This window comes from Macaca nemestrina, chromosome 10, assembly GCF_043159975.1.
Source record: "Macaca nemestrina isolate mMacNem1 chromosome 10, mMacNem.hap1, whole genome shotgun sequence".
Classification (NCBI taxonomy): Eukaryota; Metazoa; Chordata; class Mammalia; order Primates; family Cercopithecidae; genus Macaca; species Macaca nemestrina.
In genome coordinates this window covers 69,157,703-69,175,366 of record NC_092134.1, presented here as the reverse complement: position 1 = coordinate 69,175,366, position 17,664 = coordinate 69,157,703, and the positions used below count along the sequence as shown (strand labels likewise).

At 40.2% G+C, this 17,664-nt stretch overlaps 2 protein-coding genes and 1 long non-coding RNA gene across 10 annotated transcripts in view; 2 read left to right on the top strand and 1 right to left on the bottom strand.

Annotated features, from left to right (window-relative positions):
- Nucleotides 1-17,664, bottom strand: part of C10H12orf56 (chromosome 10 C12orf56 homolog) — a 116,980-nt gene that overhangs the window by 7,913 nt on the left and 91,403 nt on the right. For 5 of the 7 annotated variants that reach the window (XM_071071507.1, XM_011727289.2, XM_071071509.1 and 2 more), the window contains 5 exons: nucleotides 14,289-14,395; nucleotides 12,996-13,085; nucleotides 4,375-4,498; nucleotides 2,028-2,102; nucleotides 1,638-1,712 (listed from right to left, as the gene is read on the bottom strand). In XM_071071507.1, the coding sequence (XP_070927608.1) occupies nucleotides 1,638-1,712; nucleotides 2,028-2,102; nucleotides 4,375-4,498; nucleotides 12,996-13,085; nucleotides 14,289-14,395 (471 nt within the window). Of the gene's footprint in view, nucleotides 1-1,637; nucleotides 1,721-2,027; nucleotides 2,103-4,374; nucleotides 4,499-12,995; nucleotides 13,086-14,288; nucleotides 14,396-17,664 lie in introns of all 7 variants that reach the window. The other 2 variants (XM_071071512.1, XM_071071508.1) reach the window with 2 other exon arrangements.
- LOC105473462 (uncharacterized) overlaps nucleotides 1-17,664 on the top strand; it is a 122,890-nt gene that overhangs the window by 48,501 nt on the left and 56,725 nt on the right. The window lies entirely within an intron of this gene.
- Nucleotides 5,922-6,488, top strand: LOC105473460 (small ribosomal subunit protein uS13-like). Its single transcript, XM_071071513.1, has one exon. It carries the CDS (start codon nucleotides 5,979-5,981, stop codon nucleotides 6,372-6,374), a length of 396 nt encoding a protein of 131 aa, XP_070927614.1. The 5' UTR covers nucleotides 5,922-5,978; the 3' UTR covers nucleotides 6,375-6,488.

Genomic DNA, 17,664 nt, shown 5'->3' with positions numbered 1-17,664 from the left:
TCACAGCACTACTGCACTCCAGCCTGGGCAACAGAGCGAGACTCTGTCTCAAAAAAAAAAAAAGAGAACATATTGCCTCGTGCCCATTAGCAATGGAAATTTAGTTTAGATTACTCTTTTGAAGAGATTTCCAATTAAGTGTTTGTTGACTGAGTGCATAAGTTTGAGGAGGTAAGAAGAGATTAAGGGATAAAGCCTTTACTAGAATTAATTCAGCAGATATTTTACTGAACATTTATGGTGTGCCTAGCACAACAGACAGAGCTTTTACCCTCACAGCACTGGCAGTCTGTTGGAAGAGAAAGAGAGTGTATCAGTCATGATGGACTAGATTATGCTGTGGTAACAAACCTCCCAAAAGACCAACGCTTTGCTTGAAACAGCAAAGGTTGATGACTCAGTCCCAGAGGGGTCTGCAGGGCTCTGCTCACTGTAGTTACTCTTGGCCATCAGTGGGCAAAGCAGCCACCTTGTGGGTGCTATGCCAAAGGAAAAGAGAATGCCAGGTGGCACACACTGGCTCTTAAAGCTTCTGCCCAGAAGTGACAGAAGCCAGTTCTGCTCACATTTCATTAGCCAAAGCAGCAACAGAGACCGCCCCCCACCCCCCGATTTCACATGGAGAGGGAAGTGCAATCCCACCATGTGCCCAGAAGGAGAGAGAGACAGAATATGAGTGGGCGCTAATGGCTGTGACACGGCAGAAGCAAATAATAACACAAACAAATGTAAACTGCAACAGTGACGAGACCTATAAAGCAGAGGAAGAGGACACCATGCCATGCACTATTTGTGCCTCTAATGAGGGAATCTCCCCTGTCAAGGGGGACAGAGAAGCATCCTCCACTGCCCCACCCCAGACAGGGGCCTTGAGGCCTGAGGGATGAGTAGAAGTTGACCAGGTGAAAAAGGGAGGGAAAAGCATTTCCAATGGAGAGACAGATGCAATGGTACAGGTCCTGTGATGCAGCTGTGGGGAGCCGGGCGGTGGTGGGGAGAGAGATGGTGAGCAAGAGACCCACACAGCAGGGAGGCTGAGGAACCAGAGGAGGCTGTCGGCCATAGCACGCAGGCCCTGTAGGCCATGTTAAGGAGTTTAGTCTTTATTAAGAAGGAAGAGTTATTGAGAGATTTGAAGCAAGGGACGACAATCAGATTTTTATTTCAAATGGATCCCTCAGCCTGTAATCTAGTGGGAAGACAGGGACAGACCATTGAGATGTGATTGTAGTATCAAGGAAAGAAATGGTGATAATAGGAACTAGGATGGTGTCTGTGGGACAGAGCACACAAGTGATCCCAAGTGTTAGATTCACTCTCCCTATTTAAGGTAAGAATTTATCTTTTTACCTAATTATTCAGCTAATAATTTAATATTCTGTTTTCCACATATATCTTAGAGTTTTTCATGAAATAACGTTCCCATTTAAGATACAATTTCAGTGCCTTAAACATTCAGGTCCCAAATGTAAAAACAATTTATCAATTAAATAATAAACTGTCAAATTTACACTTTGCTTCTGGTTGATAAACTTGATTACATCACAGGGAAAAATGTGTGTTTTATTAATTAAGCACAAGAGTATCTGCTTAATTAGGCTTGAGGGGTGATTTCGTTTTGACTTCTAGATACTTACGATGGGAGGACAGCTTTGTAGAAAGGACATCATCCAGCTAATAGCAAACTTTGTGGATCCCAATCCGAGATTTCCCTAAAAGACTCAAGGAAATAAACAAGTTATATTCATAAAGTTCAAGTTGTATATAAAAGGATACTCATTCTTAAATATGTTTTTATCCTGATTAATCGAATCTTTAAAATCAGTTTTGGAAAATAAACTAGATGAGCACTTAAGAGCAAAGGTCATATCATTGAAGTCAACCAGTTTTGGGGACCATCTCAAATACAAGCATTTTTGATATATTATTAATCATATAACATAATTGCATAATATACATATATCATAATAGTCACATAATTTATGGTTACATAAAATATTTTAAAATATAATTTTTAAAAATTGTACCTGCTGAAAGACAAGAAGTATCTCATATAAAAGTGCTGTAGCGGTATTTGTATACTCCAGAATAAGCTTCTGTAACTAGAATTTTCAAGAATAATCAATGCAATGTCATAAACCAAGTCAGAAAATGATAATTTCCCTTGGTTCCCTTTAGGTACTTATACAATAATTTTTTTTCTTTTTTTCGAGACAAGGTCTCATGCTATCACCCAGGTGGCAGTGCTGTGGTCAAGGCTCTGTGCAGCCTCCAACTCCTGGGCACAAGCCATTCCTCTCACCTCTGCTTTCTGTGTAGCTGGGACTACAGGCACAAGCTACCATGCTGGCTAATTTTATGTTTTTAATTTTTTGTAGAGATGAAGTCTCACTATATTGCCCAGGCTGGTCTCAAATTCCTGAGCTCAGCCAGTCCTTTCACCTCAGTCTCCCCAGTAGCTAGGACTACAGGTATGTGCCACCACACCCAGGTAATTTTTGATTTTTTATTTTTGTAGAGACAGGGTCTCGCTTGTTGCCCAGGCTGGTATGGAACTCTTGGCCTCAAGCGACTCTCCCACCTCTGCCTCCTGAGTAGCTGGGATTCAAAGGCAAGCCATTATCCCTGGTTGGCCTACAGAATACTACTACAAAAAATTGCATACTTGATTTGCAAAATCAATCAGATCAACAACCCTACTTCCTTTCAAGAATGTAGAAATACGCCCCCCAGAGTTGAGGTGAGAGATTCTCTGGAGAATTTAGGCTTATGCCCAAATTAAACTAAGATTCCTTCTGTGGGATGGATAAATAGAAGGCTTAGAGATATTTCATTCCTCTCAAGAATTCCAAACTCCTCTTTACATCCTTTTCTTCTTTTCTTCGTTTATTTATTCAACAAATATGCATCAGACACCGTGCTAGGTGTTGGGGATGCAAGGGAGAACAACACAGACATGAGACCTGCCCTCATGGAACATACAGTCTAGTTGGAGAACAAACATCAAATGATCAAATAAGCAAATGCATAATTATAAACTGAGACAAGAGCTATGAAAGAAATGTACAGGAAGTTAAGGGAGCTCTATAAAGGAGGACTAGTCTCATTTGGGGATCAAGGAGTGCTTCCCTCTGGCCCATATCATTTCTTACCTAGATTACGGCACTAGCTCCTTAATAGCCCTGCCTATCTGAGTCTTGGTTCTACCCCACTCTTTAATCCCTAATCCACCACTGAAAGTGATATTGGAGACTCTCTATATGGAGTCTGTGATTATATATTCATGGATATATTTGAATAACGTCTGTCTCTCCCAGCAGAGTAGAAACTAATGAAGGCAGGGGTCATGTCTGTTTTGCTTACTGTTTTGACCCTACTGCCTAGCATGTTGTTTGCTCATAACAGATGCTCAATAAATATTTACTGATTGTGGCCGGATGTGGTGGCTCATGCCTGTAATCCTAGCCTTTTGGGAGGCCGAGGCAGGCAGATCGCTTGAGCCCAGGGATTTGAAACCAACCTGGGTAACATGGCAAGACCCCATCTCTACAAAAAATACAAAAATTAGCCAGGCGTGGTGGCTCGTGCCTGTAGTCCTAGCTACTCGGGAGTCTGAGGTGAGAGCATCACTTGAGCCTGGGAGGTCAAGTCTGCAGTGAGCCGAGATTGTGCCACTGCAGTCCAGCCTGGGCAACAGAGTGAAACCTTTTCTCAAAAAAAAAAAAATTACTGAATGACTAAATGAGTTTTTTAAAACATAATTCTGAGCATATATTTAAGAACTATCAAATCATGTTCCATCTTTTTTTAAAAAATCTGTTAGCTTGGCTCAAAATAAACTAATAATAAGTTGGTTTATTCTCTCAGAAGGTGTGCCTTCTAGGCAGTTTGATATTTCTAATGTTTTGGTACAACCTTAGAAAAATAAGTAACTCTTTCTGAGAATTTATACTGTTCATATAGGTGGGAAAATGGTAAAGTATGAGAGTTAACCTTAAAATCTCTAAGACAGTGATTTTTCACCTATTAGACCCCTGCTATGGAATTACATATACATCATATTTTGTACAGAGACAGATATAAATAGATTTATCAAATTTATAAGGAATGCTGATTACTTTCCTTAATATACATACCTTAAGACATATAAAATGGATATATTAATATTGACTGAATAGTTATTTTTTCCTTTTTCTTGACCCTCTAAATCTCTAAATCTACTTTAGACGGAATAGTTTTCTAAGTTTTGAGGTTAATGACAAAAGATCTACTCTTTGGTTTAATTATATTTCTGTTTCTACCGTGTCATGGTCCACATTAAAAGAAGCCAGGGCCCCAATATATAATAGTTTACCCCAAAAATTCTCATCTCACCTCAGCATCAAAAGACATTCTGACTAAAGCTGAATCAGCCACCAACTGGATATCAAACACAGGACAAGATTTTGGAATCTGAGGCTCACTAATTAAAATTACCAAGAGATTAAATAGTGTTCCCCTGGAAAAAATAAATAAAAGGCAATTAATGAGCAAAGTGTTGAGAAGAAAAATGGTGACGCCAAGTTTACAAACACTGAATATAATTATGTTTAAAAGAATGAAGCATTGCAGACCATCTTTGACTGAAGTTTTGGACCCTTGGACATGCAAATGAATGTCTAGAGATAAAAAATTTTAATGAAAATATAATTGCTTGGTCTTCTGGCTCAGAGCGAGTATAGTTCTAGAAGTTCACATAGCTTAGAAAGACTAGAAAATCTGGATTTAAGGGCGATTTGGGTAATTTCAATTATAGCATTATTTTCCAAAGGACTTTTTATGGATTGCTAATTCCAGACAATATTATAGTTAAAATAGATTCTGTGGTCAAAGGAGATATAGGGTATTTGGTTAAACCAAGTTCATCAGATGTGTTTACTACAGAACTCCTCAGAGGCTTTATATGCTAATATGCACTGTGTATCTCTGGGACAAAGCAACAGTATGCAGCTCTTCTTTTTTCTTTTTTTAAGTTTGTTTGCTTGGGTTATTTTTGGCACAGTATCTCATGATTTTGCCCGGGCTGGTCTTGAACTCCTGGAATCAAGTGATCCCCTGCCTCAGCCAAGTAGCTGAGATTACAGGCTTGAGCGACCACTTTCAGTTTTTACTTTTTTAAATTGATAATAAAAATTGTATATGTTTATGGTATACAACATGATGTTTTGAAATACGTATATACTATAGAATGTGTACATATTTTATAAATCAAGTGAATTGACATATGCATTACCTCACATGCTTATTTTTATATAGTGAGAACACAAAATCTATTGTCAGCAATTTTCAAGTATATAGGACATTATTATTAACTATAGTCACCATATTTGTATGATTGATCTCTTGAACTTATTCCTCCTGTCTAACTGAAGTTTTGTACCCTTTGACCAATATCTCCCAATTCCACCCCGCCCCTAAGCCTCTGACAACCACCATTCTACACTCTCTGTTTTTATGAGTTTGGCTTTTTTAGATTCCATATATATGTGAGATCATGCATGATCTCAAAAGTCAAACTCATATTTCTCTTTCCGTGCCTGGCTTATTTCACTTAGCATAATATCCTCCAGTTTCATCCATGTTGTCACAAATAACAAGACTTCATTTTTATGGCTGAATAATATTCCATTGTGTATATATACTACATTTTCTTTATCCATTCACCCATTGCTGGACACTAAGTTTGCTTCCTTTCCTTGGTTTTTGTTAATAATGTACAGCATTCCTTTTTTTTAATAAAAAAAATTTTTAACATAAAGATGGGGTCTTACTTTTTTCCCAGGCTGAACTTGAACCCCTGGCCTAAAGCAATCTGCCCATCTCAGCCTCTCAAAGTGCTTGGATGACAGGCATGAGCCTCCGCACCCAACTCTACCGTTTCTTAAAATGCTTGTTTGGCTTCCACAGGAGGCCTACATGCCGCCGCTTGTGCTGCCGCCATGTCTCTAGTGATCCCTGAAAAGTTCCAGCATATTTTGCGAGTACTCAACACCAATATCGATGGGCGGCGGAAAATAGCCTTTGCCATCACTGCCATTAAGGGTGTGGGCCGAAGATATGCTCATGTGGTGTTGAGGAAAGCAGACATTGACCTCACCAAGAGGGCGGGAGAACTCACTGAGGATGAGGTGGAACGTGTGATCACCATTATGCAGAATCCCCGCCAGTACAAGATCCCAGACTGGTTCTTGAACAGACAGAAGGATGTAAAGGATGGAAAATATAGCCAGGTCCTAGCCAATGGTCTGGACAACAAGCTCCGTGAAGACCTGGAGCGACTGAAGAAGATTCGGGCCCATAGAGGGCTGCGCCACTTCTGGGGCCTTCGTGTCTGAGGCCAGCACACCAAGACCACTGGCCGCCGTGGCCGCACCGTGGGTGTGTCCAAGCAGAAATAAGTCTGTAGGCCTTGTCTGTTAATAAATAGTTTATATATATATAAAAAAAAATGCTTGTTTGATCTCAAAAAACCTCAGATCTTTTCCTTTCCAATGTGGGGTACTGTCCATTGATAACTCACTTAAATGTTACATGTGCATCCTGATGAGCTGAGTTAATAACATTATCTCCTTCTATTGAGTAGTACAACCCCAGTATGGTTGAAAAGGAGCTGAAGGCAGACTGCTAAAAACTCAGTTGTCTAATTGAAGGCAATGTCAGAGTAGATTTGAGGGGTAGGAGTAGTAAAATGATTCAAAGATAAGACTATACAAAAGTTTTCCATAACCATAAGCATTCCTTTCATAATGGAATAAAGGAGAGTGAGTATAAATATCCTTATTTAGTAGGATCTGAGGCTTTCTAATCTTTTTACAATCATTTAAATCATCACCATGATTAGAAGCTCATGATTAACCTGCACTCTAGTAGAAATACAATGCCCTTCCTTTCTCCAAGTCAAAAAGCAAATCTAGTTCTTATATTTGGAAAGAAGAATCATGTCAGTTAGTACATTTCTCACAAAAGCAGGATATACCCTACCGTGTATTTAATAATGTTTTATTCAGGCTACTTAAAATGGCCAATCTTACTTTTAGAAGACCCTTTTAAAATCAACAGAACACTCCCTTTAGAAGTGTTTCTTGATATTGTTTGAATTGGCATTCCATTCACTGTTGTATTTAATTATAGTCCTTTATTTTCAGTAACAGCTTATTTTCAAAGTATCATACATCCAAGGCAAAGAAAAAGAACTCCCGAACTATGGGTCACTTGCTATGATAACATATGAATTCAACCCTAACAATACTAGGATATGAAAAAATATGGCACATTTCAAGAAAGTTACAGCAAAGTATGTGGAACGAATAAAATCTCCACTCATGAAAATAATAAAGAGGAAAATGCTGAAATGATTAACTGCTTTTTTATTTACCCAAATGGAATTTAATTTGAAATCCACCTCTTCTGCCAATTCAATTTAAAATCCATTAGGGCAATAATAGATAGAAGAAATTTTAATCAAAATAGTAGTTTCATCCTGAAAATATAGATGACTTAGAGGATTGACATCACAGCCTTAAAAAGAGTCCCAGCAGTTTAATACTTTATTGTTTAGGTTGTTACTATTTCCAATGTATGGATTTGGAATGTACTACAATATCTTAAAAAATACAGACTTTGAAGGCCACATTCATAGTCTCCTAAGTCAGTCTATGTTATTGTGGTGGGCAGAAATCTAACGTGGCTTCCAAAATTCCCAGCCTGCTGGTACAAACCCTATCAAATTCCTCCCCCTTAAGTATGGGCAATACCTCTGAATATGTTTGTCTGTCACTCTTGTGATTATGTTATATGAAATGGGAAAGGTGAAAGGATTCTGAGAATATAATAAAGGCCCCTAATTGGCTGACTTTTGAGTTAGTCAAAAGGAGATTATCCAGAGTAGGCTTGCTCTAATCAGGTGAGCCCTGAAAAAGAGATACTCTCCTGCCAAGAAAAAAGCCACCTGAGTCCCACAGCTGTAATGAAATTTAGTCTGCCAACAACCACCCAAATGAGCTAGGAAGAGAGTCCCAAGCCTCAGATGAGACTATGGCCTGGCCAACACCTCAACTGAAACCTTGTGAGACCCTGGGCAAAGGATCCAGTTAAGCTGTGTCCAGATTTCTGATCCATGGACACTGTAAGATAAGAAATGCATGTTGTTTTAAGCAACTAAGTTTGTGATAATTTGTTATGTGGCAATAGAAAACTAATACAGTTTTGGCTGGGCACGGTGGCTCATACCTGTAATCCCAGCACTTTGGGAGGCCAAGGTGGGTGGATCACCTGAGGTCAGGAGTTCAAGACCAGCCTCACCAACAGGGTGAAACCCCCATCTCTACTAAAAATACAAAATTAGCAGGGCGTGGTGGTGGTGCGAGCCTGTAATCCCAGCTATTCAGGAGGTTGAAGCACAAAAATCGCTTGAACCCAGGGGTCGCACCACTGCACTCCAGCCTGGGCAACAGAGCAAAACTCCGTCTCAAAAAAAGAAAAAAGAGCCCGGATGTGGTGGCTCATGCCTGTAATCCCAGCACTTTGGGAGGCTGAGGTGGGTGGACTGCCTGAGGTCAGGAGTTCAAGACCAGCCTGGCCAACATGGTGAAACCCCGCCTTTACTAAAAACACACAAAAAATCAGCTGAGTGTGGTGGCACACACCTGTAATCCCAGCTACTTGAGAGGCTGAGGCAGGGGAATTGCTTGAACCAGGGAGGTGGAGGTTGCTATGAGCCGAGATCACACCACTGCACTCCAGTCTGGGCAACAGAGCGAGACTCTGTCTCGAAAAAATAAATAAATAAAAAAGAAAACGAATACAGTTTTATTAGATATTTCCTGGGCTACATAATACTATGGGTCACACGATTTGACCCTAGGGATATAAAAACTGGCTGAGAAAATTTAATATTACAACCAGACTCTACTATAGCAATGTAATATATGTATTAAATGACATGAAAAGAATTGGTAATATCAGGAAAGAACCTTGATAGGAGGGCTGATGTGATCAAACCAAGTTAAAACAAAACAATTGAAGGCAATGCTTTTAAAGAAAAAGAACAACAATAAATAAATAAATAAATAAATAACTTTATGACAGAGGTAAGGATGATTTTTTTCAACTTGGAAATAGAAAGGTAGGGACCAAAAGGTGGAGAAAAAGGATAACCAGATTTAGTGATAATTTTAATATGGGAGAAGACAGAAATATCAAAAATAATGTTGAATCTCCATCTTGGAGATTAGGGAAATGGCAGTACTACCATTCGCATAAAGAAGTATTCAAGCTGCATGCGGTGGCTCATGCCAGTAATCTCAGCACTTTGGGAGGCCAAGGTGGGAAGATCCCTTGAGCCCAGGAGTTTGAGACCAGCCTGGACAACAAAGTGAGACCTTGTCTCTACAAAAAAATAAGAACTAGTTTGACACGGTGTATTTTCTTGTTTGCTGTAAAGTAGGACTCAGCAAACTATGGCCTGTAGGCCAAATCCAGCCTACAGCCTGTTTCTGTGAATAAAGTTTATCGGAACACAACTGTGTCCATTCGTTCATGCACTGTTTATGGCTGCTTTTGTGCTACAATGGCAGAACTGAGTAGATGCAGCACAGATTGTATGGCATGATAAGCCAAAACTATTTTCTATATGACCTTTTACAGAAATGTTTGCCCATTCCTGCTACACAACATAGTATGCCGGCTCGGCACAGTGGCTCACGCCTGTAATCCTAGCACTTTGGGGGTCAGAGTGGGGGCAGATCACTTGGCCCAGGAGTTTGAGACCAGCCTGGGCAACATGGCAAAACCCCATCTCTATGAAAAATACAAAAAAAAAAAAAAAAATAGCAGGGCATGGTGGCACATACCTGTGGTCCCAGCTACTGGGGAGGTGAAGATCACCTGAGCCACAGGGAAGTTGAGGCTGCAGTGAGCCAAGATCGTGCCACTGCACTCCAGCCTGGATGACAGAGTGAGATCCTATCTAAAAAAAAAAAAAAAAAGGAAGAAAAGAAAAAAAAGCATAGTATGCCCATAGTCCCTGGCACATAGCAAGTGTGCTTAAGAAATATTAATTAATGAGGCTGGGCATGGTGGCTCATGCCTGTAATCCCAGCACTCTGGGAGGCCAAGGTGGGCGGGTCACCTGAGGTCGAGAGTTTGAGACCAGCCTGACCAACATGGTGAAACCCCATCTCTACTAAAAATACAAAATTAGCCAGGCATGGTGGTGCATGCCTGTAATCCCAGTTACTCGGGAGGCTGAGGCAGGAGAATCACTTGAACCCGGGAGGCAGAGGTTGCCATGAGCTGAGATCGTGCCATTGCACTCCAGCCTGGGCAACAAGAGTGAAACTCCATCTCAAAAAAAAAAAAAGAAAGAAAAGAAAAACAAATATTAATTAATAAAATTAGGGCCAGGTGTGGTGGGTCATGTCTGTACTCCCAGCTGCTTGGGAGGCTGAGGCATGAGAATGGTGTGAACCCGCAAGGTGGAGGTTGCAGTGAGCTGAGGTCGCACCACTGCATTCCAGCCTGGGCGACACAGCGAGACTCTGTCTCAGAAAAAAAAAAAAAAAAAAAAAGGAAAGAAAGAAAGAAAGAAAGAAATATTAATGAAATTAGCCGAGTGTGGTGGCACATGCCTGTCATTCTAGCCACTTGAGAGGCTGAGGTGGGAGGACTGCTTGAGCCCAGAAGGTGGAGGGCTGGAAAAATATTACCAAGAGTTCTTATTCTTTCCCCTGGTTTAAGTGTTTTTGTCTGTTTTTCTTTTTTTCTAGAGACAGGGTCTCATTCTGTCACCCAGTGTGTCACAGTAATAGCTCACTGCAGCCTCGAACTTCTGGCTCAACTGATCTTCCTGCCTCATCCTCCTGAGTAGTTGAGACCACAGGTATGTGCCACCATGCCCAACATTTTTTTTCCTAGAGATGGGGTCTCACTTTGTTGCCCAGCCAGGCTGGTCTCAAACTCCTGGCTTCAATTGATCCTCCCACCCTGGTCTCCCAAAGTGACATGTTTTGACTATTTTAGAGTCCATGGCTCTCATCATTTGCTCCACCCCTTTTTTTTGTTTGTTTTTAAAGAGACAAGGTCTCACTGTTGCCCAGGCTAAGTGTGGTGGTGTGATCATAGCTTACTGCTGCCTGGAACACCTAGGCTCAAGTGACCTCTCCCTTCGGCCTCCTGAGTACTGGAATTACAGGTGTGCACCACCGTGTCTGGCTCATTTCTCCACCTTTTAATACAGTAGATTTAAATAAACAATTGATGAAAGTGGAAAAAAAATATAGCCACAACATTGCCCAAGAATATAATTTAGAGTTTATAAATACATATTAAAAAATCAAGTGGCTGGGCGTGGTGGCTCACACCTGTAATCCCAGCATTTTGGGAAGCCAAGGCGTGTGGATCTCCTGAGGTCAGGAGTTCAAGACCAGCCTGATGAACATGGTGAAACCCTGTCTCTACTAAAAATACAAAAATTAGCTGGGCATGGTGGTGGGTACGTGTAATCCCAGCTACTTGGGAGGCTGAGTCAGGAGTCAGGAGAATCACTTGAACCCAGAAAGCAGAGGTTTCAGTGAGCTGAAATTGCACCATTGTACCCCGGCCTGGGTGACAAGAGCAAAACTCTGTCTCAAAAAATCAAAATAAAAAATCAAGCAGAGAGTATGCAAAACTGCAGAATCAAAGTTTCTGTGACAAAGAATGCTACTGTCCCCCACTACACATTCTTCCATTCTTCCTTTTAATAACAGATGTCCTCATTACCATCCAAAACTAAGTTAGGCACATAGATGTCCAACTATAGACATATTTCCAGCCTTTCCTGCAGCTAGGTGTGGTCATGTGCCTAAAGTTCTCACCAGGAGAATGTGAGCAGAAGGGTTACATGCCTTGCTTAAAAAGGAAGCTTGTTTGCCCTCTACTTCTCTCTCTCTCTCTCTCTCTCTTTTTTCTTTTTTAACTGGAATGCCCTCTATTTCTCTTTCTGCTTCCCACAAGGTATAATGAAGTCATCAAGGTCAGCCAGCTTCCACTAAGGATGAAGACAACATGATAGAAGACAACAGAGTAACAAAGGGAAAAAACCTAGGTCCCTGGCTCACCTTGTGTATGAAAGCCTGAATATTTACTCTGAACTGTTACGTGAGAAAGATTTCAATTAAGATCTTCTTTGGGCCACATATTGTAGAGTATCTTTTTTTTTTTTTTTTTTTTTTTTTTTGGAGACAGGGTTGCCCAGGCTAGAGTGCAATGGTGTGATCTCAGCTCACTGCAACCTCTGCCTCCTAGGTTCAAGCCATTCTTGTGCCTCAGCCTCCCGAGTAGCTGGGATTACAAATGCGCACCACCATGCCTGGCTAATTTTTGTATTTTTAGTAGAGACAGGGTTTCACCATGTTGGTCAGGCTGGTCACAAACTCCTGACCTCAGGTGATCCACCTGCCTTTGCCTCCCAAAGTGCTGAGATTACAGGCATGAGCCACCGTGCCTGGCCTAGAGTATCTTTATTATAGCAGCTCACCCTACATATTAATAAATTCTCCAAATTCATTTACTCTGAGGTCACACAATTATATTGTAAATGAGGCTACTATAACTCCTGATTTTGCAATTTTTCTGTTGTGTGGATATAAGGATACTCTGGGAAATTCTAGTGGAGATCCCCTGGCTTTTAATGTATGATGGGTCATTTGGTCTTTTTCAAGTTCACCAGACTAGGACAAAAAATAATTATGCTAAGAAAATCCTTGTACCCTTAATAATCCAGAGAGACAGAGAGAACTTGGCCTGTGCCAATTAACCTGTTCATCACAGAAGGAAGGAGAAAAACAAAAGAGTCAAATATACTTGGAAGGGTGTTGAACAGGGAAGTTGGAGAATTACGTGCTTTGGAAGACACTCAACAAGAAGAGTTAATGGGTTGCAACCACAAGGTCCCAATATCTTCTAAAAGACCTTACTTCTTAGCTGCCAATGTGTTCAGGCGTGATGACTCAGTTTCTGTTTCTCTGAACATCAATACTAGGGTCTGTATAATTTCAATGCATGCCCTAGAAAATAAAATGATAAAAGGCAAAGAAATGGCATGATTTCATTAGAAGCTCAGAATTCCATGAAAGTTGTAATCTTTGCTAAAACTGCTTCCAGATACCCATACAGAAAAAAGTACAGGAAATAAATTCTGTACATCAAATTGCTAACATTGGTTAAGTGCCTACTCTGACTGCTACACAGTAAACACCCAAAAACATTTGCTGGTCGGGCGGAGTAGCTCACACACTACTCATGCTGTAATCCCAGCACTTTGGGAGGCCCAGGTGGGCGAATGGCCTGAGCCCAAGAGTTTGAGACCAGCCTGGGCAGCATGCCGAAACCCGCCTTTACAAAAATTAGCTGAGTGTGGAGCTCAGGAGGTCAAGGCTGCAGTGAGCCATGATCATACCACTGCACTCCAGCCTAGGGGACAGAGTGAGAACTTTTCTAAAACAAGAAGAAAAAAAGTTGTTGAATGAGTGAACAGCTGGATGTCAGTACTAACTCATTTTTATATGTATCTCTTTTCCAAAGTTTTCAGAATAATCACACACTGTTTTAAAATTATTGTTTAATTTTTAATATTTTCAGAAAGGTAATATTTGGCTCAAAATGTCAATGGTAAAAAAGAGAATACAGTGAAAGCTTTCTCTCCTCCAGATACCCACTTTTCCCACTTTGGGACAACAAATATTACTAGTTTCTTGTGCATCCTTCCATTAAAATTAGAACAAAATGAGTTCTACTTTTTAAAATCCACAGGAAGAGGCCAGGCATGGTTGCTCATGTCTGTAATCCCAGCAGTTTGGGAGGCTGAGGTCAGGAGTTTGAGACCAGCCTGGCCAACGTGGTGAAACCCCGTTTCTACTAAAAATACAAAAATTAGCCAGGCACGGTGGCGTATGCCTGTAATCCCAGTTGCTCGGGAAGCTGAAGCACAAGAATTGCTTGAACCCATGAGGCAGAAGTTGAAGTGAGCAAAGATTGTGCCACTGCATTCCAGCCTGGGCAACAGAGTGAGACTCTGTCTCAAGAAAAAATAAATAAATAAATAAATTAATTAATTAATTAAATAAATAAAAATAAAATCCACAGGAAGAAAATCTTGCAGTGCCATGAATCATTAACGTAGCATATATGTTGTCCAGTGTCTTCCATTTATCTTTAACACCCTAGCGCAAAAAAAAAAAAAAATCGATGATTATCTAGTTAGTACTTACACCAGCTCATCAACCCTTTGGCTTTGATTTTGAAGTGCATTCTTATCCCTAGACTCTGGCAAGTACTCATGAAGTTTGTTTACTAGGAAATAGAAAAGGTCACTGGTCTGTAAAAGCAAGTGGGAAAAAAAGACAGTAATTAAGGTATCTGTTGTTAAAATTCTCTACTCTCATGTACTAAAAATATGAAGAAATAATTTGTTCTTTGATTAGAAAAATGAATTACAATATCTCCCATTAATACTAGCATAACCCAAATTGGAAACATACTTCTTTCTTACAACCAAGAGACCACTGTCCTGGTGACCAGAGCAAGGGCTACAGGGCAATGCTGGGAGATGCAACTTAGGCCTAGCTTGACCATTAACCTTGAAAATCATTCAGAAGCAGGTGTATCATCTCAGGCAACTCATTCAGTCACCTTGAAAAATGGGGCTCCTATAATTTCTGCCTTTCCAAAGTAATTTGGCCTTTGTGAGGATATAAAGAATAAGCAAGCTCTCATTTTAAAATGTTTACTAACACAAAAACAAATGTACAGCACTACGCTAGGTTGTGGAAATGGTGCAGAACAATATTGATTTTTCTGGTAATACAGTGGAAATGTAGATTGCCATTTCTTTCCAAATAAACACTGACTTAGAGCTGGGGAACCCATTTTTTGTGTGTTCCTGTCCAGTCTCATGAGAAATCAAGCATGAAAATAAGCGCTGGCCCATGAAATCAGGCAAGTCGGCATTAATGAGAAATGTAATGTAATTGCTTCTCTTTTCTATTCCTCTATTGTTCATTTTTTCCCTGGAATTTTGGTTTACTAGTGACAATTTAGGCTTTTTGTTTAGAAAGTGTGTGTGTCCCCTTATTCAGGTAATATGGCATGAGAAGAGGCTGGGAATGGCTTGGAGAAAGGAAAAAGAGGAAGAGGAACAGGATGTATACCAGATACTCTTAGAAGTGCTTGGACTTTGAAAGAAGGAAGGACTTGGCCGGACGCAGTGGCTCACACCTGTCAGCCCAGCACTTTGGGAAGCCGAGGCAGGCAGATAACTTGAGGTCAGGAGTTCGAGATCAGCCTGGACAACATGGCAAAACCCTATCTCTACTAAAAATACAAAAATTAGCTGGGTTTGGTAGCATGCGCCTGTAATCCCTAATCCTAGCTACTTGGGAGACTGAGGCAGGAAAATCACTTGAACCTGGGAGGTGGAGGTTGCAGTGAGCTGGGATTGCGCCACTGCACTCCAGACTAGACAAGAGTGAGTGAGATTCTGTCAAAAAAAAAAAAAAAAAGAAGAAGAAGAAGTGCTTGGGCTTACCCAGTGCCTGATAAATTAGCATAGTGTGGCAGTTTTACAGACTGACCCTGGAGCTATATTCTTTGAGCTCAAATCCCAGCTCTGCCACTTGGCAGTTGTGTGACATTTGGCAAATTACTTATACTCCCTGTCACTCAGTTTCTTCGTCTTTCAAATGGCGTTAATAATATCACCTCAAGGAGTTGATATTACGTTTAAATAAGATAGTATGTATTTGTAAAGTTTCAACAGTGCTTAGCATATAACAAGTGTTCAGTAAGTATCACTTGTTATTATGACCTCCCACCTGCTCACTGATTCAAGAATTTTCATTTATAAAATATCATACCTGAAACAACATGGAAAAATCTCAAAAATGTTATGCCAAAAGAAGCCAAATGCAAAAGAGTACTTAGTGCAGAATTCCATGTAAGTGCAATGCTAAGAGAGGCAAAATGAATCTACAGTGACAGAAAGCACATCGATAGTTGCACGAGGCCAGGAGTGTGAGAGAACTGGCGGCCAAAGGGCACAAGGTGACATTCTGGAGTGACAGAGATACTCTAAATCTTGATTGAAGTAGTGTTAATAGTTACATGAATAGAGACATTTGTCAAGACTCTTCAAACTGTATCTTTAAATATGGGTGCATTTTATTTCATGTAAATTATACCACAATAATTTCTTCAAAGAAGATAGTTGAATGGCCAATAAGCACATGAAATATGCTCAACATCACTAATCACTAGGGAAATGCAACTCAAAACTACAATGAGATATTATCTCACACCCATTAGGATAGCTACTATTTTAAAAAAACACAAAATAACAAGTGTTGGCAAGGATGTGGAGGAATCAGAACCCTTATATACTGTTGGTGGGAGTAGAAAATAGCACAGACACTGGAAACCAGTATGGTGGTTCCTCAAAAATTTAAATATAGAATTACCATCCAATCTAGCAATTCCATTTCTGGGTAAATACCCAAAAGAACTGAAAGCACCGTCTTAAAGAGATATATTGCATACCAATGTTCATAGCTGCATTACTCACAACATCTAAAACATGGAAGCAACCCATGTGTCCATTGACAGATGAATGGATAAGGAAAATGTAGTATATACATACAATGGAATATTATCCAGCCTTAAAAAAAAAAAAAAAAAAAAGGAAATTCGGATACATTCTACAACATGGATTAAACTTGAGAACATTGCACTAGGTGAAATCTCAGTCACAAAAAGACAAATACTATATCATTTCAACTATATGAGGTACGTAGAATAGTCAAAATCACAAAGACAGAAAATAGAATGGTGGTTTCCAGGGGCTGTGGGTTGTGGGGGTGGGATGGGGAAAGAAATGGAAAGTTGTTGCTTAATGGGTAGAGAGTTTCAGTTTTGTAAGATGAAAAGTGTTCTGGAGATGATCGTGTTGATGGCTGCACAATATTGTGAATAAACTTGATACCACTGAAATATATGCTCAAAAATGATTAAGGAAGTAAATTTTGTGTTATGTATATTTTGACACAATTTTTAAAAATGGAAAAAAAATCATATGAAGAAAAAAAAATTTTTTTTTTTGAGATGGAGTCTTGCTCTGACGCCCAGGCTGGAGTGCAGTGGCACAGTCTTGGCTCACTGCAACCTCCACCCCCAGGGTTCAAGCGATTCTCCTGCCTCAGCCTCCCAAGTAGCTGGGATGACAGGTGCATGCCACCACGCCTAGCTAATTTTTGTATTTTTAGTAGAGACTGGGTTTCACCATGCTGACCAGGCTGGTCTTGAACTCCTGACCTTAGTTAGGTGATCCACTTGCCTCGGCCTCCCAGTTTGCTGGGATTACAGGCATGAGCCACCATGCCCAGTGGAAAAAATTTAAACTAGAAAAAGAACATATTTTATCTACTCATTTATTCATTCACTGAATGCATAATTACTGATTGCCAGCTATGTGGCAGGTATGCTAGATAATGAGATAACATCTTGAGCAAAACAGACAGACATGTGTCTGTTCTTCTAAAACCTGGGAGTTTAGTCAATCTATGAAAAAGTGTTCTCGGCCTGTAATTTCACGCC

Bases quoted from the DNA above. Each gene is read 5' to 3' on its own strand.
- LOC105473460 (XM_071071513.1), top strand. From the start codon at position 5,979: ATGTCTCTAGTGATCCCTGAAAAGTTCCAGCATATTTTGCGAGTACTC.